The sequence below is a fragment of the Poecile atricapillus genome, chromosome 3 (assembly GCF_030490865.1).
Source record: "Poecile atricapillus isolate bPoeAtr1 chromosome 3, bPoeAtr1.hap1, whole genome shotgun sequence".
NCBI lineage: Eukaryota > Metazoa > Chordata > Aves > Passeriformes > Paridae > Poecile > Poecile atricapillus.
In genome coordinates this window covers 30,986,378-31,012,321 of record NC_081251.1, presented here as the reverse complement: position 1 = coordinate 31,012,321, position 25,944 = coordinate 30,986,378, and the positions used below count along the sequence as shown (strand labels likewise).

The window sequence follows — 25,944 nt, the reverse complement described above, 5'->3', positions numbered from 1 at the left end:
GAGGTTGGGACAAAATGATCCGTAAGGTCTATTCCAACCCCTTCACATTCTATGATTTTAAAACCTCACTCCAGGAGTTGCGCACTGCACACACACACAGAGCAAAAAGACCATGCACTGCAGATGCTGCAACGTATTGTTAAATGGCATTTGGGTGGTTACAGATAGACCCAGCACCAGCAACTCGAGCCTTCCCTTCTCCGCCCGTGGATGCCGCAGTGGCACCGAGAGGCCTCTCGCCTTCACTGAGGAGCAGCCGCTTGTGGTGAATCAGCCTGATCAGATTTCTCCTATTTTCCCCTCAGCATTCGGGACATCGCGCACAGCGACACCCCGCGCCCGCCTGTGGGCGCGTTCGTGCGGCCTCGTCAGCCAGCGGGAGGGAGCGGCCGAGGGAGGGCGCGGCCGCCCTCACCAAAGATGGCGGCCGAGGGCGGCGCGGCAGCAGCGGGGCGCTGAAGCCGTTTCCGCCCGCCCCTCCCGTCACATGATCGCCGGGGCTGCGGCCGCTGCTGCCCGGCCCCGGCGGGGCAGAGCCGAGCGGGCGGGGGGCGGCCGCGGAGCGATCTGAAGCCTAGCTGAGTCAAGCCGGGCCGGGCAGGGCAACGCTCCCGGCCGCAGCGGAGGCGCCTGTCTGTCCCTGGGCGGTCTGTCCCTTAGTGCACTGTGCGGTTCGGGTGGCAGCAGCGAGATGGAGCCCCAGGAGGGAGAGGATCGCACCCCGCTGCTGAAGGAGCCCCAGCCCCACACGGGTGAGACGAGCGGCAGCTGCTCCTGTGTGGCGGCGTCGCGTTGCCATGGAGGTGCGGGCCGCGAGCGCCGCTGTGGGGCCGGGGGGTCGGTGCCGCTGTGCCGCTGCCGGGGTGACGGGGGGCAGCGGTGACGGGGGACAGCGGTGACGGGGGGCAGCGGTGACGGGAGCAGCGGTGACGGGGGGCAGCGGTGACGGGGGACAGCGGTGACGGGGGGCAGCGGTGATGGGGAGCAGCGGTGACGGGGGGCAGCGGTGACGGGGGACAGCGGTGACGGGAGCAGCGGTGACGGGGTGCAGAAGTGACGGGGGGCAGAGGTGACGGGGGGCAGAGGTGACGGGGGGCAGCGGTGACGGGGGGCAGCGGTGACGGCAAAAGTAGTGACGGGCCCGGGGACTGCGCTGCCCGCCCGCGCCGTTAGCGGCGTTCGATGCCGGGGACGTGGCGATGCCCTGGGGAGCTGGATCAGGCACGGCCCCGAGTCCTGGCAGCTCTGTCGGTGGCGGGGACAGGCGTGCAGCCCTGTCAGACGCCAGCCCTCGGCTCGGTGTCGTTGCAGTAAAGACATTCCAGCCCAAATACCGGTCCAAATACTAAAAACTACCGTGGTCCGCCGAGATTGTGTCAAAATTTCATAGGAAGGCAGAATTTCAGTTAAGACTAATTGCTTATTACAAGTATGGAGAGGCAGGAACTTGAAAGGATGCACGAAGGTAGGAGATGAAGCTCAATATATGGTCAGAGCTTAACAACAGAGCCCGCATGTTTACTTGTCTCTGCTGTTTTGCTTCCCGGAATGAACAACCTATAGAGTAGAGTAAGATTTCTAATTTCTTTAGCATGCCATGCAAAAACGCTCTAACCTACTTAACAAATGAGCAACTGCATCAAGGGGTGCTGCTAACAAAATTACTTTAAAATTATGACGGAAGGAGAGAAATTTGAGCTCAAGTCTTCCTAAAGCAATATGTCCTTAAGTTTGCACAATGCATCAGGCTCCAACTGGAGGTGGCTCACCTCACCCACAAGGCAAACTACTGCAGACGAGCAACTTCCTTTAAACTGCCGTGCAGCTTGCAGCACAGACTTATTCTTTAACAGCAATTTAATAATCTTGTTAACTTGTAGCTACAGTGCTTTAAAACATGCCCCTGAAATCAGAATTAGCTATAGACGAAGGACCAAAGACTGCTAGTCAAGGTAAGACCTTGAACCCAATGCTTTAAACTTTGGTTAGCTGCTTTAAACTTTAGGGGGGTGGATGTCTGTGTCTCTGTGGCACTCTCCTGAAACACACCTGTAATCTTCTTGAGTCTTCTGTTCTGTTAACCTGAGCTAATATTCTTAGGTATTTCAAGTGCACATGATGGAATGACAGGGAACCAATAATTTAGTACCTGTTTACTTCAGACTTCAATTCTACATGTTTGCTAGGTTTTTTTAATAAAATGTTACAGTTGGGGAAAAAAGATCTAATACTACTGACCTTAAGTTCTTGCACATCTGTTTTGTGGGGCTTTTTCTCCATGCAAGTTGTATACCAGTAAGAGTCTTATAGAGGAAGAGTAATGACTGTGTCAGTTAATCTGCATTTCCAAGGAAGGGTTATATCATCAGTGTGTTATTCAGTTTTCCGTTATTATTGTCTAACCCCAGCAACTACAAGAAGTGGAACAGTTAAGCAGCTTTACCTGTCATTTTATTAACTGTTATAAATTATAAGACTTTACATTTCTACTTAAGGCAAATTGCTTTTTAAACTACAACAAAGAACAATGAAGCTGCTTGAGTAGGTTTTGTGCAGTAAGTTCTTCCTGTTCTTGGTGCCTGTTGTTTTTAATATAAGCAATAAAATCTTGGCTGCTCTCCCTCATGTCATTTAAAGATCCAGGATGGCCTTTTCAAATGCTTCTGATGCAAAACTTGCAATTACCACAGGTCTGGAAGGGGTCTTACATATTTGGACAATAGCCTTGTTTATTATTTATTTATTAAATAAATAATCAGCATCTCTGTGTCATTTTACAACTTATGCAGCCATAATGAACTTCACATAAAGTTGGGCAGGATTAGAGACTTCAATAATGGGAAACTTATGTTAATTTCACAAAAAACAATCTTGCAGGAAGGCTGTGTTGATGTTCCCCCTGAAAAATAAAATTACATAGGCTCATTCCTTGTTTCGGGGAAGTTACTGGGAAGGGGAAGGACATCAGCTTGTCCACAGGGCATGTCCTTTGTTTCTTACTGCAGACCAGAAAATCCAGTCAAGTGATGTACTGTAGTAGCAGATGAAGTTCTGGTCAATCCTGTTCATAGATGTACTTGTTCTGTTCATGATTTGAACTCTGAGCAGTGGAAGAAGAGATCACTGTAGACTGATGTAAACTGACATAATATCTTCTGATCTCCAGCCTTCCCAGAGTTTCAGACATCCAGGCTATAAAACTTCCCATTAATAACATAGCTAGCTCACAAGAGAGGAAACTCTGCTCTCTGAAAGTTCAGCAGATTGTTCAACTAGTTCCTCAACAATTTGACATTCCTGCTCAGTAGTTTCAGGGATTCCCAGTTCATAAAGAATAGCTGCAGAGATTTAAACAGTTACAGCTCATCTCTGATCTGGATCTCCTGGCACTGATGAATGCTCTCTGCCAAATGCTGCTGTGTACTACTGTAGGAAATCAATAACTGTGTTGGAGTGCATAGTCTGCTATCTGTGTATAAACAGCTGACAGACTTAATGTCACGACACAGATTTTATGCTGAATCTTAGGACTAATTTCCCTTGTTGTCTTGTGACTGACAAGAGACAGTAAGGGCAGCTAGGAACCTGTTACTGTTTCACAGTACCACCACAGTGTTTGCCATTCCCCTTTCTGGTAGTTTTGGCAGCTGTCAGCAAATGCATATTCCCTTGTAAGCAAACTTATAGAAGGAAAATTTGTCCTAGAAAACAGTCTGAAGTAGCAATGACTGTTCTTTAGCACTACTTAAGGAGTATTTGTGTTTCTTGAACCATTTTTGCGTGTATTACTGGCTTCCCACTAATTCTTTTTTTGGGTTTTTTTAAGTGTGAAATTCTGTCTTGAGTAAATATTACAATATTTTGGAGAGGACTTTTGAAACTCTGTTTCTAAATCTATTTCTACAGACCACACACTACCCCATTCTCTGCGGTCCCCACTCTAGTGTGGGCTTCTGCCTGTTGTCTAAACGAGGATTACATTTGCTTTGCACATCAGTATGAAAGTGAGGTTTTAAAGTTTTTTTCAACCAGCCTCAGACTCTACCCCTATTGAATAAACCCCTTAAGAAGAAAAATTACCTTGTCTCCTTGCTAATTTTTTATCTTATCCAAAGATTTCTGAGAACCTTAGTAAAAACTGCTTATGAGTTGTTCTTATTCTCTTAGGTCTGTTAAACATTTTTCATTTGCTCTCGTTTCAGTCCCTGCATGCTGTTCAGCTCGCTACAATCTCTCAGTCCTGGCCTGTTTTGGGTTCTTCCTCCTGTATGCATTGCGTGTTAACCTCAGCGTCGCTCTGGTGGATATGGTAGAACCTAACACAAGCTTAGCAAAGAATGTGACTTCCAATGTGTGTCCAGAGCATTCTTCCACCATGAATGTTCCTCGCAACACAACGGTGAGGTCTCAGACATATTGTCTTGTAATGTGGCATGTCAAAGTGGTTTTAGAATTCTGTGATAGAAAGAACCACATTTAGGTGGCAAGAGAACAGGCTGGTTTTGACTGGATGGCCCTTCCAGTGGTTCTTTAAAAGCTATTCTGGGAAGCATTAGCCTTAAATGACTAGCTAATTGAGAAGCACTGTGTTCAGGGTCAGCTATTATACATACCTCTTTTCTGTGCTATTCCTTAGAAATTGGCTAATCTGACCACGTAGATCTACCATGACTCACTGTTTTTTGTGCCACTTATTAATTCTTACTGTTACATCTGCGTCAGAGCTCCCATCACTGTCCAATTTGCCAGTTCTTTGTACAGTCAGTGGCATAAAATTTCATTACAAATTAACATGTAATATTTCTCTCTTCACTTCTTCAATCTCTTTCCCAGATCATGCATTTTGTCTTTATATCCTTTACCTCTCTCTTCTAGTAATCTTGAAAATCACATTTCTTAACTTCTGGATATGGAAAAACAAAAAACTTCTGAAAAAACCTCCAACTTTGTAAATTTAGTCTTGCACAGATTTTGTCTTGAAGTTATTCCTGAGCACTCTTGCCATCTTTCTGCTTTCATTTTATTTGCTTGTTTAGAGATAATTTATTATTTATCACAAACAAATTATAATGGTGAACTTTATGGGAAGATTCTGTGTCATCATTTCTGGGAAATGTATACTGCTCATTTAGATGCGGAAAAAATTGATCTTTTGGAAGTGATTCCAAATTTCAGAATCACTTTACTGGGCAACAGTTCCTGTCCTCTTGCTGACTTCCTTTATAGCTGCAGATTCCTATCTCAATAATCTTCACTTTTATTGCATTGTTCACTAAATTAATCTTCCCTCTGTTGTTCTTCTCCCATTATTCCACCTACCCTTGTGAGCCCTGTCCTTGACTGCTCTCCTTCTTTATATTAAATTAAAACACCTGCATCTCTTTATTTGTTTTTTGTCCATGAATTTTCTGCAGGTATAGAGTAAGACAGAATATCCACTCTGTGATTCAGAAGTAGGATTTGTACTTAGGCAGACTTACATGGTCAGTACCTGTCACCTAACCCAGGCTGCTTAGAATTCAAAAAGGGGTAACAGCCAGAGCACTTGTATTTCATGTACTGATGATTTTCATACTTGGGTTAGATATGTCCAGATAGATTGTAAACTACCTGAATTAGCTTTTAACACAACTTTGATTGCAGTAAAGGTAGGTGTAGAGGAAGGAGACCCTAGGGAGTAGGTCACAAAAGATTTTAAATTTATCTATAATTGACTAAATAGTAGATCAGTGTAATAAAAAATATGGTCAAAGAAACTGCTGTCTTTAACACTTACTGCATTTTCTTGGGTTTTTCCCCCTCTTCTTAGGGAGAAAAGTATTCTTGGGATGCTGATACTCAGGGATGGATCCTCGGTTCTTTTTTCTATGGCTATATCATTACTCAGATTCCAGGAGGATATCTTGCAAGCAAAATTGGAGGCAAACTGTTGCTCGGGTTTGGCATCTTTGGTACCTCTGTATTCACCTTGCTTACTCCCTTAGCTGCAAATTTGGGAGTTGGCTACCTCATAGCTGTCAGAGCCTTGGAAGGACTGGGAGAGGTAATCCTGTTTCCTCTATGTAATTTGAAAATGTATCTAAATAATTTGTTTAAAATTGTAGTGATTAGACTCTATGGGGGTTGTTATGCTGGAATAGGATATGGATTGTCTCATTTGAGTGGCTTAGTTTTATGGTTTTTAGAATAATGAAAGTGTTTGCACTATATTTTAGCCTAAGCTTTTCAACTAAGAAATGTAAGGATACATGAGATTCTCATTTTTCAGAAACCAGGGCCTTGAAACACTGTTGTTTGTATTGTTCCTGCTTTTCCAGTATATACATAGTCAAAAGCAGGAGAAATTAATTCTGCCTTCTTATTTTCATGCCTTGCACAATTTTTTAAAGTGGTTTCTTGCTAGACAACAAACTAATAGATTGTACTACTGCTTTTTAATGAAATGTGCTTTGAAACATGTAAAGTTGAAGCGAGGTCTAAAATTCTTGCATTTCAACAGAATGAAATGATGTTTTCTAGGGTGTTACCTTCCCAGCTATGCATTCAATGTGGTCTTCTTGGGCTCCTCCACTGGAACGCAGCAAGCTCCTTAGTATTTCATATGCAGGTGAGAAATTCCCACGCTGATAATGGGATTATAAATTTTTACTGCAGTAGTGGGGAGGATTGACTTAAATCAAAGGGATTTATATTGTAAATTTTAATCAGCATTTAATCCAGAAAGTGTAACATTAAAGTAAATCTTGCTTTCCATTAGTTTTCTTCGTTTATTAATGGTTTTTATAACCTGACAAAGGCATTGATCTTCAAATAAGTATAACCTTGGGTCTAACTTCAGGATAAAGTGGTGCAAATAATTACTGTGAAGCTGATTAATAGAAGATACTGTAAATAAAAAAACATTTAGCATTAGGAACAGAAAAGCTGGGGCAGACACAGGATAGACTTGTTTGGTTGTTTTTTGGAGAGTTTTTTAACTGTTCTTGGAGGAACTTGGAGAAGAAAACACCCAAGGTCACATGTATTGCTGCAAGAGCTCCTTGTCAGAGTCAAAAACTCTCTGACCAGATTGTCCTAGATATTCTGTGTCTGGAAGGTGTAATGTTTGATATCAGATTACTTCTTTGAAAATATTTGATGTTACATGAGATTTTTGATTTAGTAGAGTGATACAGAATGTCCTGAAAGCACAGTACAAGTTAGCATTTAGCAAATGTAAGTTGACACTTAGCAAAATATTGCAATTGCAATACACTTCTTCAGTTTGTGTTGGCTGAAAGTCAAGTCTGTTGCTCTCTTAAACAAACTCTGTTGTTGTTTAACTTTTCTACTTTGTGTTTGACTGACCCAAGTATTTATTCCCCTCATGCTAGTCTGGCTAAGTCAGTGAGACAATCACACTTTTGATGAGCTGAATGAGGAGAAACATTTACCATCAGCTGATCCACTCGACTGACACAGCTGCTTATCTAAACCAAATCCACCCTCTGGTGCCATTTGTGTTGAGATAAAATCAGCTTCTTTGCAACAACTGTGTTTGGTCACACCCAGTGTTATTCCCTGAGTTTGATGGACATGTTACTCTTGCCCACCTCCACTGAGCCTTGCATTTTAGGGGTTTATTGGTCAGTCATATTGCTCAGTGCAGTATTTGAGGGGCAGGTGAAAAACATAGGTTTCTGAATTTGCTAGTCAAAATTAATGTTATTTCTCTGAGGATGACAAATTTTGTATTCAGTTACAAATAATGGTTTGCTTTGCTCACTCTTAATAGTAATAATTCTGTTTTTTATTTAACCTGATTTATCAAGAAGATAGGTGTATACCATGTAAACTTCATCTACAGTTTCTTAAGGAGCTAAGACAGCCTAGTGACTCACTTTTCCCAGAGGGATGAAGCCTTAACCCTTTTTCCTCATGTTTCCTCACTTTGCTCTGAACCAAGTGTCTCATCACTCATCACTTTGAAGTGACCTTTCAAAGAGCTACTTCAACTCATCTAATGCATCAAAAAGCTTTTTTCTTTCTCTTTTTTAAAAGTGTTTTCTGCCTTGATATTTAATTAAATCTACTTTAAAAGAAGTCCTCATGTGAGACCCAGCACACAAGTTAAGCAGAGCATACAGAGTTGGTTTTGCCTTCTACAGCATTTAGCAATTGGGAGCTTTTAAACTGTCCTTTTGTATTTTGTGAAAATATATGCTAATGTACTAGTGAGAAGAGTCTGTGGCCTTGAACAGCCTATTGTTAGCCGTCACATGAATAAGACATCTTGTGTAATCTTGGCAGGCTGTTTTCCTTCCTTTCCTTCCACATTGTCAGTCATGTGGTCTGTAGTTAATTTAATTGTGATCATGTTGATTTTCTGAGAGAACATGTGGTTGAGGTTATATGTAGTTGTTATTTTGATTTATATTTTGCATGATGTATGTGGTTTTGCTGTTCATTGTTGGAGCTTTCTGCCTCAAATAAGAATTGTGGTTTCCATGGAGATGGAGTCTAGGTAGCAAGAATATCAACATAATCTTAATATTTTCTGAGTTGGGATTAAGTTTGGAGAAGTAATCGTACCACTAACATTAAGAGACAAAACCCACTGTTTATCACCAGTGGAGTGTTAAGTATGTAAATAAAACGGGTTTCTGGTTTAGATTTCGAAAGGGAAACACCTGCCGTACTTATTGTCTGCTAAATGTATGTTGAATTATAAGCACATGAATAGTTCTTTCTGGCTTTTGGCTTTATTCTGAACTGGAATCTGCTCATCTTTCCCTTCTTCCTTGATCCTCGACCCTGTCACATTCAAGAACCATAGAATTTGAACTTACTGGTTATATATGCATGACTTCTGCTTCATGTTTCTAGCATTCCTGGTTTTGTAGAGCTAGAAGGAGATATGAGAAATGCAAACTGACCATATTGTCACATTATACTCCCAAGACCTTAATTATACTGTGTTCAGCTCTCTCTTGTTTTGCAGCAATACCAATTGATTAATTTGCATTGGTTTAGATGTGTTAGAGCCATCACTTTCTTGGAGACAAATGTGCCAAGAATGCTTATCTTTCATTGCTCGTTGCTTCTAGTTTTGGCTTCTTAGGGCTTTATGGCTCTATTTGCTTGGAGCTGCCAAGGCAGCTCATTGTACCTGTGTTTCTTTAAAGCAAAGCACAACCTTCTAGTGGTGGTGACAATCTTTATTCAGGATTTATTACATAAAAATAAATAAATAACTCTGAAATGCCACTTATACTTAAGGGGTTCATAGAGAGATATAATTATTTTTCCACTTTGTTTTGCTTTCTTCTGGTAGGTGCACAGCTGGGAACTGTTGTGTCTCTGCCACTATCTGGTTTAATTTGTTACTATATGAACTGGGTTTATGTGTTCTACATATTTGGTGAGTTTTTGTTGTTTTGGTTTTTCTTAATTATTAAAAGTACAGTCCATATTCTTTTTGAAAAGCATGTATCATAAAACATATTTTAAGTTTTAAAAGAGTGTTTTACATGTTGAGTTGGTGTTTTATTCCTTCTGGGCAATTAAGAGATATTTAAGACTAAGTAGATTCCAGTGAATGGCTAAATAAGCCTTCTTCCAGTGAGCAAAGCTGTCTCTGAGTTGGACAAAAGCTGGTACAAGTCAAATGCTCTTAACTCTCCCACTACTTGAAAACAACAGGCTGAAATTTCTTATTTGAAGTGTGAAATTGAGTTAATAACTTTAATCCCAGGAATAAATCTCAATTTAGAATGAAAGAACGTGTGAAAAGTTATTGCTGCTTAAAGTGTAAACTGTGGAAAATCTCTAGTAGTCACAGGGACCCTGAAGGAATGCATAGCATGTTTACAGTGACTTATATTCTGGAAGAAGCTGAAACAAAATACTTTCTTTAGCAGCATGTCTTAGCTAATGCTTTTTACAGGTCTGTTTGTGTGTCTGAGCCATTTCATATTCTGCATGGGAAGGGGGAAATAGAATATAAGACAAGAATTACATTTCCTTAAAAGAAATCTCCAATTTTTTACAATACCCAAAGATTCAAACCAAAAAAACTGAACAAAATTAAATAAGTTACAATGTTACAGTTACATAAGAGTGCAGGTGCAGTGAAATTAGACCAATTGTTGAAAAGTTATTTTGTTTCAAATAACAATTCTGGGGTTGGCTGAAGAAAGAAAAGGAGGAATAGTACGTCAATTAAGCTGCATGTAATTATACTTAATACTGCATATTCTGTATATGTGCACAGAGTATTTTTTGTGATTAAACTTAATGTGAACTTTTTTTTTTTTTCCTGACGGAGAGCCATAACCTTTGTGGCTTGTCCATGTGACTGATGAAAATACAATTATGTATGAGCACACAGCTTTCTTGCTGTATGAAGAACTACAAGTAGAGGGAAGAAGCTAGGAAAGAAATGAAAAATTCTGCATAGTCATCTTCATTCTTTATTATATCTAAATGTGCAGTGTTAAGCCACTTTGGGGAACTAGTGTTTGTATGTAGATAGAAAAATAATATTCATTAAAATTATATTAGAGTATTGAGAAAATACTTCTGACTATATCACCTGAGAGTATTACTCAATAAAATTAGGTTTTTTAAATTTTCTCTCTCTTCTGTCTTTTCAAAATAGGTGCACTTGGTGTATTGTGGTGGTTCTTCTGGATGTTTTTGGTTAGTGATACACCAGAAACTCACAGGAGCATTTCACATGCTGAAAGAGAATATATACTATCTTCTCTAAAAGATCAGGTACAGTACTTTGGTAGAGACCAACCAACTTAAGTCTGAACATGAACCAGAAACGTGGTCATTAATGTCAAGCTTTCTTTATGGTTTGTTACATGTTATGTTATGTTTTGTTATATGTTTATGTAAACATGTGTATGTTTAGAATAACATTCTTAACCTGAGATGGAGGCAGGATTTTTCAAACAAAAAAAATTTTTAAATAGTGCAGTTGTAAACTGAAAAACAATCAATAATCAAACAAAGCGTTTATAATAATGCCTTTTGTTACAGATGTTGTTGGGGTGCTTTATTTAAAAATATTTAAATATTAAAAAAAAAGCTCAAATCTGTCATTTTAGACTAGATCCAGACCTGTATAATGTCTTTAACATCTGCAATACAATATTTAACAGCATTTCTCTTTCTCAGTGTATCATCTAGAGTAAGAAACAAATTCTTATTCACAAAGATAATGCTAATGAGCCAGTTCCTGAAGTCTTCATAAGATTCATTCCTCTGACTAGGGGGATATGTATTTACAAACAGTGCAGCTGGCTGAGAGACCAAAATTAATATCTAGGATTAAGCAGGAAAGGTTCAGCTAAATCAACACCTGAGAGGTGACTAAATATTTAATTATTTATAATAAAAGCAGAAGGCATCAAATTTCAACAAGGAAAGGCATACTTTTTGAATTACAAAATGTAGTAATTGGTTTACTTTGGAATAGTAAGCATCAGAGCAGTTGCTCTATGCTTCAGTATACCTTCATTGAGAACTGAAGACAGTAATTAATTAATTGCTGATGACTTGCATCAATCAACTGAGACTAATTTTGTGCCTTTCGGAATGGATCATAAACATAGATTTCGTTAGCATCAAAAACACTGTATTTAGTAAATGTTCATATCAACATCCTGATTGTCTTCTTTTTCTCTTCTCTTTGTCTCCTGCTTGCCAGCTTTCTACACAGAAATCTGTTCCCTGGAGACCTATGCTGGAGTCCCTTCCGCTCTGGGCTATTGTTGTGGCACACTTCTCCTACAACTGGACTTTCTATACACTTCTTACACTCTTGCCCACATACATGAAGGAGATCCTGCGATTTGATGCACAGGAGGTGAGATACATACAAATACAGTAATTTTCTTCTGAATTAAAGAAACTAAATCACCTACTGTTCAGAATAAAGCGTTTTAGAACCTTGGAATGTGAATGTATAGCTGGGAAATTATAATCCCGCACAGTTAAGCAGATGCATCAAAAATGTTTCCTGCCTTATAATTTCAACTTTCTTGACTTATTTAACATCTACCTTAGTGCTAGATTTCAAGTTAAATTTTCTGTGTGAAGATGCATGGTACCCATTTTTAACTGCTCTGCTTTAAAACAGTAACTATAAAAATATTTTCCCTGTTATATGGCTTCCATGATTATTTCAGATTTTACAACAAGTTTTATGGTTTCTGAAATAGTACCTACTTCTTTGCTAAATCATAAAGGAAAACATTTCTAGTTAAAAATAAAACTAAGAAAACCATTGGACAAGTGGCATTTTTGAAAGTATTTTAAGGATGGGGTCTGGGGGAGAAAGGGACTAGAGGGAAGCTTCTGATTGGATCACTTTCCAAATTGTCAATTTCTTTCCTCAGTGAGCAGCAGAGGTAAAATACCATTTCTTACTAAGGTAGCTATGATACAAAGCCATAGTCTTAAGGTGTAGATATAGTGCTTTTCAAGGAAATTTTATAAAATTAAATTATTTATCAGGGAATAATTAGGGGGTGGGGAAGGTGGAATATTTTTGTTTATAGCAATTACTTGACTGTACTGGTCTGTCTTTAATGAAACAGTTTCGGTGATGGCATAGCTTACCTGGAGAAACTGGTATAGCCAAGATAGAAAGGTGCTCAGAAATTGCAAGAAGTTTAACATAGTCTTTTCCTGGTTTAGCAAACAAAACTAGTTTAGAGCAATCTGTAGATTAATGCCATGCAAGAAAGAGGTGATACCAGCAATATTGCAAGGAGCAGATGGGGAACCTTAGCACTAGAACAGAAGGTTGCATTAGGGCAAGCTGCAAAATAGCTGAAAAAAACTAACTGATGTTAGTGGTTGGACTCCTTATTATGCCTCTTCAGATATTTCCTGAAGAGGCATCAACATCTCTGAAAGTCATTTACTACCACAGCTCTCAGTTGCATGTGTTTTGTAAAACACCATTGCATTAAATGGCAACAGGTTCTGCTGTGAAGTGGTTTATTTTATGTCTGGGTTATGTTTTTTTCTTTTTGGAGTGTCTTAGAGTACTGACTGTTATGAACACCAAAAAAACCCCAAACTTGTGTAATAGTGCTGGACTAACTTTGTCACCACAGATTTAGATGGAAATTGCATTACCTTTTAAAGTATCGTACAGTTGTTGCTGTTCAGTTTCCTTTCTAAAATACAGAAATTAGTTAAAAATAATGCTGTGTCTTTGAATAGTGGTTCAAAAAAAGTTTTTTAATTACTGAGACTGTCTCTATTTTTCAAAATTTTTCTTACTGTTTTTGAAAACTGAGCACTGAAATCCAACAGGTTAGAATAGATCAATGATAGAATCATAGAATGGACTCCACTTGGGTATGTGTTTCTTGTTTCATTTCAAATTAAAATTCCTAGGGAATCTTTCACTTCCTGACAAATACACATTTTATACTAGTGTATAAAGGTAATTTATACATATTTATATATAAAGGTCATATATAAAGATATATTTCTATTCAAATACCCCTTTTTAATCACAGAGAATGTCAAATTATAGCTCTGTTATCAGTAACTATCTATAATTTTTTGGAAATGCTGTAAATGTAGGCAATTTAGTCATACCTTTTGTTTCCCTTCATCAGAAAATCATGTAGAATCAGGCAGAAGTCTCTAAACAGCACGTGTTTAAAGTAATGGGAATTAACCGGTGCTTTCAGTGTGAGTGATGTCAGATCATTAATAACTCTGCTTTGGGATCATGGGATGTCCAGCCTGGAATTGATGAAAAATCCTAGTTCTAGATTTTGTCTCTGTTTACAGCCAGCACCAGATGTTTCAGCAGATGGATAAGGAATAATGTAATGCAACAGTAGTACAAAACCGAGAGATTCTGTATAGTTTTCAAAATCCTGAATAATATTTTCAGCTTCCACTTATTTTAGTAACTCACTTGATATTGGTATCCTGAAAACTTCCACAACCAGGTTAATGCCTACAGGATACCTTCAGTTATAGTTTTATTTTTCCTGAAGCTAGTTGCTGATCTAAACCTTTGAATTTTTGGTCTGACTGCATTGGTAGTTATGGATTAAGTCATGATTGATTTGTCATTTTAGTGTTTTAACTGTCTTCTTTTGACTTCCTTAACAGAACGGATTTTTGTCTGCACTGCCTTATTTTGGCTGCTGGTTATGTATAATTCTGTCTGGCCAAATTGCTGATTATTTACGGGAAAAACAGAACTTCTCTACTGTTTGTGTTCGCAAATGTTTCACCCTAATAGGTAGGTGCAAGTATCATCTCTTGGAACATGTAATCTTAGAATATATAATAATATCAGTTTGGGAAAAATTCAGGGCTTGGGAGAGTAGTCTGACATTCTGCTGTGAGATGAGGCAGCATTGTGCATGGCCTGAGAGGAGCAATTTTATTTGTACATTAATGTGTAAAGAACAGTCCTATCTTTTTCCCATGAGAGGTCGGCCTACTGGATAAGAGAACAATAAGAGATTTTCAAAAGCTTTTTTTAGGTCAACATAATTGGACTACAAGCAAACCAATCAAATAAATGGTCAGGTGAAGTCACCATAAAAGGGTGACTAAAACACTGTTACCAAAAAAGGTTTATCAAATTGACAGGATTATTGTTCTGCATGAGCCTATTCTGTTGTTCAGTGATTTGTTTATCTAAGACTAAAGTAACTGAACAGGAATACACTTGGAAAATTTATAGTTGCTACCACAGTAGAAAGACCAAACAAAATCCAAAATAATCCTGATTAATTGGGAAGACAGATGATCTGAAATCACCCATAGATCAGCCAGATCAGGTTTTTAGTGAACACAAATAAAAGGCTGTATTTAGGAAAAAGAAGTTGATTGCTGAATGAAGAGGGGACAGAAGAAAGAAATTGAAGGGGAAAAAAATAAAAAAGAGATTAGGCAAAGACACAAAAGTTGCAGCCCAGTTATTGTATGGTGATCCTTGCTGCTTTCTCAATTCAGCTGATTCAGTTGCTTTCTTTAAAGCAGGTCTTGTAATAAATTCTTAGGCATTTTGTTTTTCTTAAAGCCTATGCTATTTTGGTGTTTGAGTTTACTGCAGGGCCGCACACCTTACACCCATGTATGTGTAACTCAGGAGAAAAATGTTGTTGTCTTAGGAAAAGAGGACTTCATCAACAAAAGCATGTACTTGGAGCTGTTTGCAGAGGTCATGATGAGGTCATGTAAATGGGCTCTGGTACTGGGAAACGGTTACCAAAATTAACTGCAGAGAGTAAGCAGTGTGCATGGGCTCATGATGGCTGATAAGCTTTTTCCAGTGCCTGATGCAGTATCTCTACACCTATCTTGGATTCACCCAGGGTTCACAGTGTCAGTGTAACTTCAATTTATTTATAGCATTAAATGAAATTAATTTGTGAGGTAATTTTCAGAATTGTTTTCTGTGAATTTTTTTATCTAGTTTGTTCTTTGCCACTAGAGTGGGATATTTCTGATCTAGTTGCTGTTTCCTAAGACAACAACAGTTTTTCAATCCATCTGCTCTTCCTTTTTAAAAGGACATATAGTAGTAGGACAAGGGGGAATGGCTTCAGACTGAAAGAGAATAGACTTGAATTAGATTATGGGAAGAAATGTATTAATGAGCGGGTGGCAAGGCACTGGAACAGGTTGCCCACAAGAAGCTGCGGCTGCCCCATCCCTGGAAGTGCTTAAGGCCTGGTTGGATGGGACTTTGACCAACCTGATCTAGTGGAAGGTGTCCCTGCCAGTGGCAGTGGGGCTGGAACTAGATGATCTTTTAATGTCCCTTCCACCCAAACCATTTCTGATCCCGCACCATCCCACTGTAACGCGCGCGGTGCAGTGCCGATTCTGTACGCCAGGGGGCGGTGGAAGTTGCGTGGAAAACACTCAGCTTGGAGCCTCCAAGTGTTTTTCGTGTTAAACGTCCATTGATTCTCAGGTTTCTGTCTTAAAGGAATGATTGGACCTGCGGTGTTCTTAGTAGCAGCCGGATTCATAGGCTGCAACTACACGCTGGCTGTTGCATTTGTGACCATATCAACAACACTAGGAGGATTTTGTACATCAGGCTACAGCATCAACCATCTGGACATAGCACCTTCGTAAGTATTGCTGATGCTGTTGTTAGTGCATGTGAAATGTTTATGACCCCCTTTTTTTCTTTTTGTGTTGCTGGGCTGCCTTGGAAATGTAGCTGTGGAACATATGCTGTACAGACCTGGAGTGTAAACACTGACAATTACTTGGGTTTACAATATTAAGCACTGTATTTCCAAAAAGTGCAAGTTTGGCAGAGGATAGGACATAAACAACAATTTAGAATCATTCCAGTTTTAATCCTGTAGTAATAGATTATATAATTCCTGTAGTTACAGATTGTAATTATAGACTTGATAGACTTTTGTCAGATGTTCTTAATAGGACAGTGTGTTTTGAACTGTACAATACAGTTAAGTTTTTCAATGTTTTCAACTTTTCCATTGGAGCTACCAACCTCTGGTATGAACATTACCATATTTAAGCACTGTGATAGAGGCAAATTATTTGCATTTGGAAAACATTCTGTACACTGGAATCTAAATCTTGTTACAAGTAGTTGACTTTATTTGTCAGTAGGTGACAAATCAGATATGTACAACGGCTCTTAAATGGATAATTTTCAAGAATGGACAGTTGAGACTTCAGGCTGTAATTTATCCAGTGTGTTACAAATTCATAACTTTGCAAATCTGTCAATTTCACAAAGAGTGTGGATGTATGTATATTCTTCTAAAAGTGCACTGGTAGAAGTCAAGTACTTTGCTTTGTCATTCATTTACCTATTTGTGGTAGCAGTTAGATGTGAACGTGGTCAATTGACTTTATGTCCAAAGAAAAGTGTGTTTCTGTATTAATGTGTAAAATGAAAATACTTTCTTCTTTCTTTAAAAGATTTTGAGAAGAAAAATATTTTGTAGAAATAATTACTATAAAAAAATTCTGATCATTTAGACAACTTACAGGAGACCTTGGGTCCCAACTGAAGATGGTGTTCAGGCTTTGGCAATTGAAATAGAATGGTGGTCACATCCACAATCATGGACAATTTTTGACTTAACAAATGGATATGAAATAGTGGGAATCCAGTTAATCTTGGCAGGTGTGGTTATGTAGTAAGAGGGGAGGTATCAGTGGCCTCCTATAAACAGCTTGTAATGCTGAATTGAATATGAAGGTAAGAAAAATAGCTTCTGTGATGCGCTTTGTTTTAAATTGCGTATAACTACAAATTTAGAAAATGTACTTAAAGCAGTTCTTCTGCGGTGTTATGGGACCATTATACAACTTCTGTTTCAAGCTTAGTTTTGCAGAACCACAACAGTTAGTTTCCAAAATATGTATTAAATGGTACTTGTAAGCACAATTTAACCTGTCCATGGAATGCAGCAGAGCTGTGACAGGAAAAAGGAAGTCATACAACTGCAATGTCACTTACACACACAAGGAACTTCTCTATGTAGGCAATGGCTGAGGTTTCACAAACTAGGATGTTGTATGTGTCTTCTAATTTTAGATACTTCATTTTGCATTTCAAATATTTTTATTTCAAGAGTCAATTTGTTTATAACAGTATTCAAAGTATTTTAGGTGTTGAAAAAAAGCCACAAGAAGAAAATGATGTTACACAGTACCAATGCCTGTCAACAGGCATAGTCAAGTCATGTCACATGAGCTGCTGCTGATCCCTCTGACCAAACCCTACTCTCTTCTTCCAGCCCTTGATAAAGTCCTGCTTTTTCCTTTGCATTTGCACCAGACAAGTTCCTCTAGCTCTTCTTCCCTCTCAGACAGGCAGAAGGGAGCACATTGAGTGCAAGAGGGGTAAGTGTCTTGCTGATAGTTCAGGGACTTTTGCCCAGCATTGCCTCTAGAGGCGAGTGGCTGCATTTGTGGGAAGACTTTCCTTGGTGATATGGTCAGGGTGAATGCGATTTTATTGAAATCAGTCATTTTCTATTCAGCACATGCATGCTTTACTTCAGGGTACCTCTGTTCAAATGGGGACAGAGATGGAAAAAAGCACGTCCTTGTAACAAAGGTCATATTAAAAAATTTCTGCAGATACAGAAATGCAAAGGACATCTGAGATAAGAAGAAAAAGAAGACTGTCTTCCCCCTCCCCCACACCTAATTTTTTGCAACTTGTCTGAACTTTGTTGGATAAAATGATCAAGGCAGAAATGCACAATCTCAAGGAAACACTTGACATAATTGTAAAAATCTAAAAACTGGGTCTGCATAAAATTGTGAAGGAAACCTCAATAAAAAGTTTACTCGGAGCTCAATATTTATTTTTCATAATTTACTGAAAGACATCAGAAAAAACAAGTGATTCAAAGCAGTTTCAAAATGCACAAATGCCCATTTAGACTGGTTAAAAGTATTCTGCCAAGAATAACAAATGGCCCCTTTTTGCTACTAAAACTTGCATTGTATCAAAGAAATAATTATTATATTAACAGGAAAAAAGTAAATGAAAATACTAATGCTTAATTAACAACAATATTTGCTATGTGCTTTTGGTTGCTAACATATATTTATTATGCCATTGGTGAATTGGACTCGGGAAGGGTTGGGGACGGGAGAGAGACAATATAGTTCTTTTGGAGAATATATATTATATTTGAGCTCTTTAAATATACATTAGTACCCCTCTGTTATTACAAATTTTAATATTGGCGTTACCATGATCCCTTGTAATATTCATGTGGCTCTGTTGTACACTAAATATTTCACATACCTGGTTTTTTTTTACTCTTGCTTTTACTACTTGACTGGTCTGCAAGTTAATTTGGTATTTGGTTATCCCCACTATGCCATAAGGACATGACTAACAGCTCACTATTGGTTTTGCTCTGCAGACTTGTCACTTTTTGCTTTCCCTTTTCATATGGGAGTTTTCACTGTGCTAGGGGAGTGTCATCACAGTTATCTGCATCAAACAGCGAGCACTATCAAGAATGCAACCTATGTCAGAAACACTGGGCATAAACAGAGGCATTTAGCCAGCAATTGGTTGCCAAAGATCTTTGTCGACCAGAGAAACTATTGAACTATGTTTAGTTTTAAAAGTGTCTGTTAGCAGTATTGTAGTGTTTAAACATGTTGAAGACAAAGTGCATTTGGTTCTACTTAAAGGCTTTAAACAGGGTTTTGTTTTGTGTGCTTATTTTCCTAAGGGAAACTTTTACACTTTGACATTCAGCTTCATAAAGGCCTATTAATTCTAAACTACTTTCCAAGATAGGAAGACTGCATGCTAGGTTTATAAGAAATAAAGAGATTTTAACTAAAACATTGCCATGCTTTAAACTGATACGTAATGTAGAGTTTCAAGAAAAAAATCAACTAGTAGGCTAGATGATTGTTTCCCTTTCTCAGGAAAAAAACTACATGTTTTTCTAATATCACTGGAATAAATATTGCAATCTTTTGTAACAATGCTGTATGGTTGAATTCCCTGTTTTGGTAAATAAAATTTCAAAGCTATGCATTTCTCTTTAGAGATGAAATACGTTTCTGTTGTGTTAATATTGGTGAGAACATAATTTTACTCTGAACAGCCAAAAATGATCACTGGGATATGATTCCTTTCTACTATGGCAAACTGCAACTATTAGTATTTCGTATGATTCTTTGGCGAACAAGTCCGCCTTGAAAATCTAAAACACAGGGATCTCTGCCCTGGTGGTTAGAAGGTCAAAATTCTGTGGAACATCTGGCTCTTATTTCTCTTCAGTCTCTCTCACAAGTCTGCACTTGTGGTGCAGTTTCAAACTTTTGGTATTGCAACATGCCTGTGAGAGAGATCTTGAATTGCTTAGAGATGAGGTGCTGAGACTCAGATATTAAGCAAGTTACCAGCTTTTCCCAGCAAGTTTTTATGGCCGCTGGTGCATACACATACGTTTGTGTGTGAGAGAGCAGCACGTTCATGTAACAGGAGGCCTCAGAATAGAGCTGCAGGAACAGCAACCAGCAAAACTGGTTTAGTCAGACCCATTTCCCATTGGCCTTGACCCACAGAAAGCTGAAAAGGACTGCTACAGCACTCTGAATGCCTATCTTTGGAATATACACTTTGTAATGTAAGTGGGAATATCTAGGCACACTGCTGATACTGCCTTCTTGGCAGACAAATTTTTAGCAATGAAACCTGAACCAGCTCTTACTGTTGGCAAACAGCACTTTGTCATACTCCTTGTTGTCTTTCTGCTTCAAGACATGCAATGTGTCTTTAACTGCTCCACTGGATCCATTCCAGATGGTTTGGTTATGGCTTAGCAAAGGGGATGTGAGCTTGGATTGTGGATCTTGATCAAAGCCATAGGTAATTTCAATTAAATTCCATAACTAGCCTCTGAAAAATGGAGACATACAGAATAATTTAAGTAGAAAAGGATCTTAGAGATCATCATGCCCAAGCATTAACCTAATACTGCCAAGTCCACCACTAAACTATGTCCCTTAAAATATATGTGCCAAGCTGTTGGTAAATTGTTATTAGAGGAAAAGCAAGTCATTTGCACTGGATTATTTGTGGTTTAATTTCTTGTTTGATCAAGATGAAGCCTACGTGATCAGGTTAGGCAAAATTTCCATGATTGATAAAGCCTTACGAGTTAATAAGCAGTGTTAACAACTTCTCTTGCAGGTATGCTGGAATTCTCCTTGGGATCACAAATTCTTTTGCTACTATCCCAGGAATGGTGGGGCCAGTTATTGCCAAAAACCTCACTCATAATGTGAGTCTGTTTATTATTTTTTTCAGCTGTTATATTTTCATCTGAGTTGAATAGAAATTCCTTCTCAAGCCTGCAGTCCTTAAATGAAACATGGGTTACACCTGTAGGTCATATTGTTCCACTGTGGTGAATTACTTAATTCCTAGCTCTTATTGTCCTGATTCTGGTCAGGAAAATAAGAGTAAAATCAAAGACCTTTGTAAGACTTGAAAATTTTACTGACTCACCCTTTATATTTTCTAGGAATAAAATGAATATATTTTTATCACAGTAGAACTCTGATAAAATGCCAACTAAATAAGACATTTGTGGTATTGTTCTATGAAATTAGAACAAGTTCTTGCTTGTTTTTTTTTAAATTAGGCTCTCACATGAGGTGTTGAGTTCTAATGTCAGCATTTGGCAGATAAGTGAGAAACTAGATTCTAGTGTTAGATTTGATTATCAAGGTTGTGTAGTGATTTGGATAGAAAAAGGGAAGCACTGAGGCTTTTGAGGAGTTTTTGATTACTATTTTTTCAATGAACATGTGAATTATTCTAAAGTCTTTCAAGAAAGGGAGATGGAAGGAGCAAGTTTAGTGATACACTTGAATTTTCTGGAGTTGGAGGTCATTCTAAGGATATCTTACAAATCACACAGTCACAGAATATTCTGAATTGGAAGGGACTCACAGGATATTCAAGTCCAGCTCTTAAATAAATGGCCCATATGAGGATCAAACTCATGACCTTGGTGTTTTTATCACCATGCTGTAACTAAAACCAATCAGAAAATATTCATTAATACATGATTCCAAAAAAATTAATTCTTCCAGATACCTTAACAAGTAGGTTGTTTTAGAGTATTTTTTTTTTTCAGTTTAGTTTTTTCCCCTCCATACTAATGTACTCTTCAGGTACTCTGTTTTCTTAGTAAGATCATTTACAGGTTTGTTACAGCATCATCTGGAAGTTAAAAAGAAGCCTAAACCTTTAAGAAGGCTATAGATATTATTTCTTTATTTGAAAAGAAAAAATAATAAACCAAAAAGCAGATAAATCACAGTTCTTTACACATTTATTAAAGCCTTTCTTAAATACCAGAGTTTCGAGGATTACTCTTGAAATCTGAGTTAAGGTAGCTACCTTATTTTGACCAAAAGGCTTATGAATCTGGAATAGTCATTAGGAGTATCTTACTGCACAGTGCAGGGCACTTCAGCTCTTAGATCACCTGATCTGAAAGCCAAGGTAGAGTTTCCCTTACAGTAACATTCTCTGCATTTGTATCAGTGGTTCTGCATCTTGGGTGATAAACCGATCCAGATGGGTGATGCAGTTCTGATGAGACTTTCTGTGTAAGCTGTATTATAAAACTGAAGTTGATTATACTAATGATTTCATCCTTTATGTTTATAATGCTTTTATGTTGCTGTGAAATCATGCTGAATGGCATTTACATTTAAATAGGCAAGGCATGTAGCATTGATTTTAAAATTACTTTTTCTTGAGTGTGAAGCCGCAAATTGACTGCATCTTTTTTTTTTCTTTCCCCCATTTGACAGAATACTGTGGGAGAATGGCAGATGGTTTTCTATATTGCTGGCTCTATTAATCTATTTGGAGCAATTTTCTTTGCATTATTTGCAAGTGGAGAAGTTCAGGACTGGGCAGTCAGTGGATATCACTTGCATAGAAACTGAAGGAGATGTTGAAATACCAAAGCTGTGCCGAGTCCCGTTGCGTTTAGAACTATGTGACCAGAAAAGTGCCTTCCCTGCTGATGCCTAGGAGTCTTCAGAGCTATTCAGTTAAACTACTTTATCTCTGTATCTTTTGTACTGAAAATAATCTGACAGACTATGTGTATTATTTCCTAACAAGAAACTACTTGGATTAACTATAGAAATTTCATGCTAGGACTTGATATCAAATATATGATCAGAGACATTTTAAGTAAGTGTACTAGGCTCTAATACTTTCCAGTTTTTAATTAATATATTCTGAATTAGTGTTTAGGCAGATGTTCACTGATACTAAAATGAGAGGAAAAAGTAAAGTGATTATGCAGCACTGTAAGGAGGAATGACATGCAAAGAGTTGTATCCAAAATGTGTTTTGATTTCTATTATGAAACTGATAGTTTTTTGCTGTTTAAAAAATTGTAGAAGAGCTCTAGCTTCATACAATCTTTTACAGTGCTTTTATTTTGTCATTGTTTTAATGATGGCTAAAAAATGCATGTGATTTACTTCTATTTTATGCACAAGTTTTGAATATATAAACAGTCCCTGTTTCATGAATACAGCTTTACAACTAATACATAGCAACAAAGAAGTAAACGTACCATTGGAACTGAGAGAATAAACCACATGTCCTCTGTGGTGCAGGTTTTTAAAATAGGCCTCATTTTTATTTCTCTCTGCAAAGAAGAAGCAGTGCAGCTCAGTGGTTTAAATCTAGGCAGTGTACAAGAGGGAACTAGAAATAGAATATCTGCAAGATTACCTTAAAATACCTTTCAGTTTGGCAATTAATTTTTGTTTTATCCCTTTAAATCAATGCAATGGAATTCTTTCCTCTTGCATGTAGACATGTTGGTCAGCTTGTCAGTGTAAATGAAATAAAATAAGGCCAGTGCAGCAAATAATGAGGAAAATCAGTTCTCTAACATCCTTGTTTGTTAGTCAGATAAAACTAGAGTAGAAAAGACCTGGTGCAATAACCTGGTGCTGTTACTCTCCTATAAAGAGCATTCTTTGCACAACACACACTTAAATGCTACAGAGTAGGACTAAAAGTTATAAAAACAGTGGCCTTGTTAAGAACAAATGTCTGAATAATGTTAGAGCCACAAAGCAAAGGAAAATTCCTGTGCCAAAGATTCCTGGATTGGAGCAATTAGGTAAAAAGGAAAAATCACTGGGCTCTGGGTTTTTCATTTACCACCAATCCAAAAGAAAAGCCCAGTACTAAAGCTGCTCCAGTGGAGCCTACCTTCCTTCATTTCTAGGAAATGGCATCTGCCTCTCCTTTTTAGCTTTAAGAGCCATTTTGTTTTGGCCTTCCTTGAAGTGTCATGTTCTCTGATGGTTGATTTAAACTGTGTTTAAATCTCTGTTTGTGTCCGCAGCATTTCCACAATAAACAATGTGTTTGATTAAATTAGTACTTATTCAGTGGGAGTATGTTAAAACTGTATTGTGTCTTCAGTGTTTCTACAATAAATGGATTGAATATTTACATGTGCATCTGTTGTTGAAAATCACTATCACCCTGAAGTTAGAAAAGCATTTTGAAAGTATGCTGAACAACAAGGTTGGTGACTGGATTAAGGAATGGTTAATGTTTTCTTGGAAAATTACCTTCCTCAGAAGTTTTTTGTCTGGCTTTACAGGTAAGTATTGTCTTCTACATGACACTGTATTAAAGGTAATAGCTTCACTTTATGTAAAAATAAATTTGTACTCTTTCAGTATCTTTGGTTAAAAAGGAGGGGGAAAAAAGTTAAAAAAATAAAATATTGAATATAATTTAAATTAATTTATGCCTTTGCTTTTCTAGAGATTGTCTTCAGGGCAACATATGGACAGGGTTGCAACTCCACCTGTTCTGAAGTTGGAACCTTCAGCTTCCTATGCTTTTAGTCTTTTTCCCTGACAATTGTTCAGCTGAATATCAGTACTCAATGGAGTAGATGCAGTAGAAGTGTATGTAGACATTCTCTGTGTCAGTTCAATGAGTCTGAACTGGATTTAGTTAAAACTGAATTTTAGGCGTATCAGCAGTTGAGCAGTCTAGAAAATTTTGGACCAGCATACTAGGTTTTCTTTTCCCTTCATCTAATGCACCATTATTAGTCATTTTGCATACTCTGTAACTTTTAAGTCAGCTTGGAAACTAGAACTGAAAAAATGCTATAGATCATTATATTATTTGTGGACAACAGGCTACACTAACTATATTAACTGAAGTTAATAAACAGCTATTTCTGACTTCATTTTTGAAAGTATCAAAATATAGGGTGGGATTATTGATTCAGTGAGGCTTTTAACACTTAACAAACAAGAATATTCCCAAAAAAACCCTAAGTGCTATCTTCCTGTATCATGCTTGCAAAAAGGAAAATCTATTAGAAAAAGCTGTCAAAATATTTTCTGCTAATCACGATATTACTTTTATTGCTTTGCCACGCTACTGTTTGCATGGTTCTCTCAGCCACTTTCATTTGTTCGAAGACATTTTTCATATTCTCTTTTTTCAGGGGGAACAAGGGGTTTGAGTACCTCTTGTCTCAGTTCACCTGTGTGACTTGAAAGAAATTGGCCATTTTTTTTGTGGTGACTTTTCCTGAAACAATCCTGTAACTGTTATTTCTTCTTGCATTTCCTTAACAGGTTAGAAGTACCAGAGTAAGAAGTTGTGCTCTCTGTTCCATGAAGAGCTCTCTGTTTAGGATGTCCACCTGGAATGAGGGAAGTCAGTTCAAAAACAGATTTCACCTGTTTCAGAGCAGGAGTTGAACCACTGGTTTGGGAACATGTCTTAGTGTCATCAGGTATTTTTAAGTGCTTTCTCTTCAATGTCTACTTCTGATACAGCTCCGCTTAATTTTTATTTTTTTTTTAACATTTAGTGCAATTTTCTATCAATATTAGAAACAGAGATGGAATAACTTCTCAGAATATCCTACAGCATGTGACATGCGTATTGCCTGAGATCTGAATCATGGTCTCTTACAGCCTTCCTCATGCTTTGCAAAAGATGAAATGCCACTAAGTAATAGGTGTGGTTTGCAGTTCATTGTTCCTTTGTTCTAAGGTTACAAAGCATCAGTCAGGTACCTTACAGAAGTCGAAGTATTTGACATCCAAAAATACAAGTTAACTTACATAGGTCTTTTGAATGCTAACCCAGTGAAGGTTTATATAACTCGCCTAATAAATAGGCACCTGTGCATGGTGCTTCCCCACCTACATGTTCCTGTGCAGCTGGTAACAGCTGCATTTGCTGGGTGAAAGGGTCATCTTAGTTGATTTCCCAGAAGTTGAATTGTTCCTGTGAGGTATCTTTTGTCTGGCTTCTCCCCTCAATCACTTATTTACCAATTTCTCCTTTTCTGCTGTGTAGGGAATGTTTGATTCCATGACAAATTAACT

General features: G+C 38.0%; 1 protein-coding gene across 5 annotated transcripts; it reads left to right on the top strand.

Annotated features, from left to right (window-relative positions):
• Positions 1-423: 423 nt before the first annotated feature.
• Positions 424-24,030, top strand: SLC17A5 (solute carrier family 17 member 5). Of its 5 annotated transcripts, none has more exons than XM_058836208.1 (12): positions 424-752; positions 1,312-1,465; positions 4,203-4,399; positions 5,810-6,043; positions 6,520-6,607; positions 9,314-9,400; positions 10,640-10,758; positions 11,699-11,857; positions 14,137-14,269; positions 15,974-16,121; positions 20,714-20,804; positions 22,351-24,030. In XM_058836208.1, the coding sequence occupies exons 2-12, from the start codon at positions 1,432-1,434 to the stop codon at positions 22,486-22,488; spliced, it is 1,428 nt and encodes a 475-aa protein (XP_058692191.1). In that variant the 5' UTR covers positions 424-752; positions 1,312-1,431; the 3' UTR covers positions 22,489-24,030. The 5 variants fall into 5 exon arrangements, with proteins under 5 accessions (XP_058692191.1, XP_058692189.1, XP_058692188.1 ...); XM_058836209.1 differs by having other exon boundaries at positions 668-803; XM_058836207.1 differs by lacking the exon at positions 424-752 and adding an exon at positions 1,881-1,952 and having other exon boundaries at positions 1,385-1,465.
• The last annotated feature ends 1,914 nt before the right edge of the window (positions 24,031-25,944 follow it).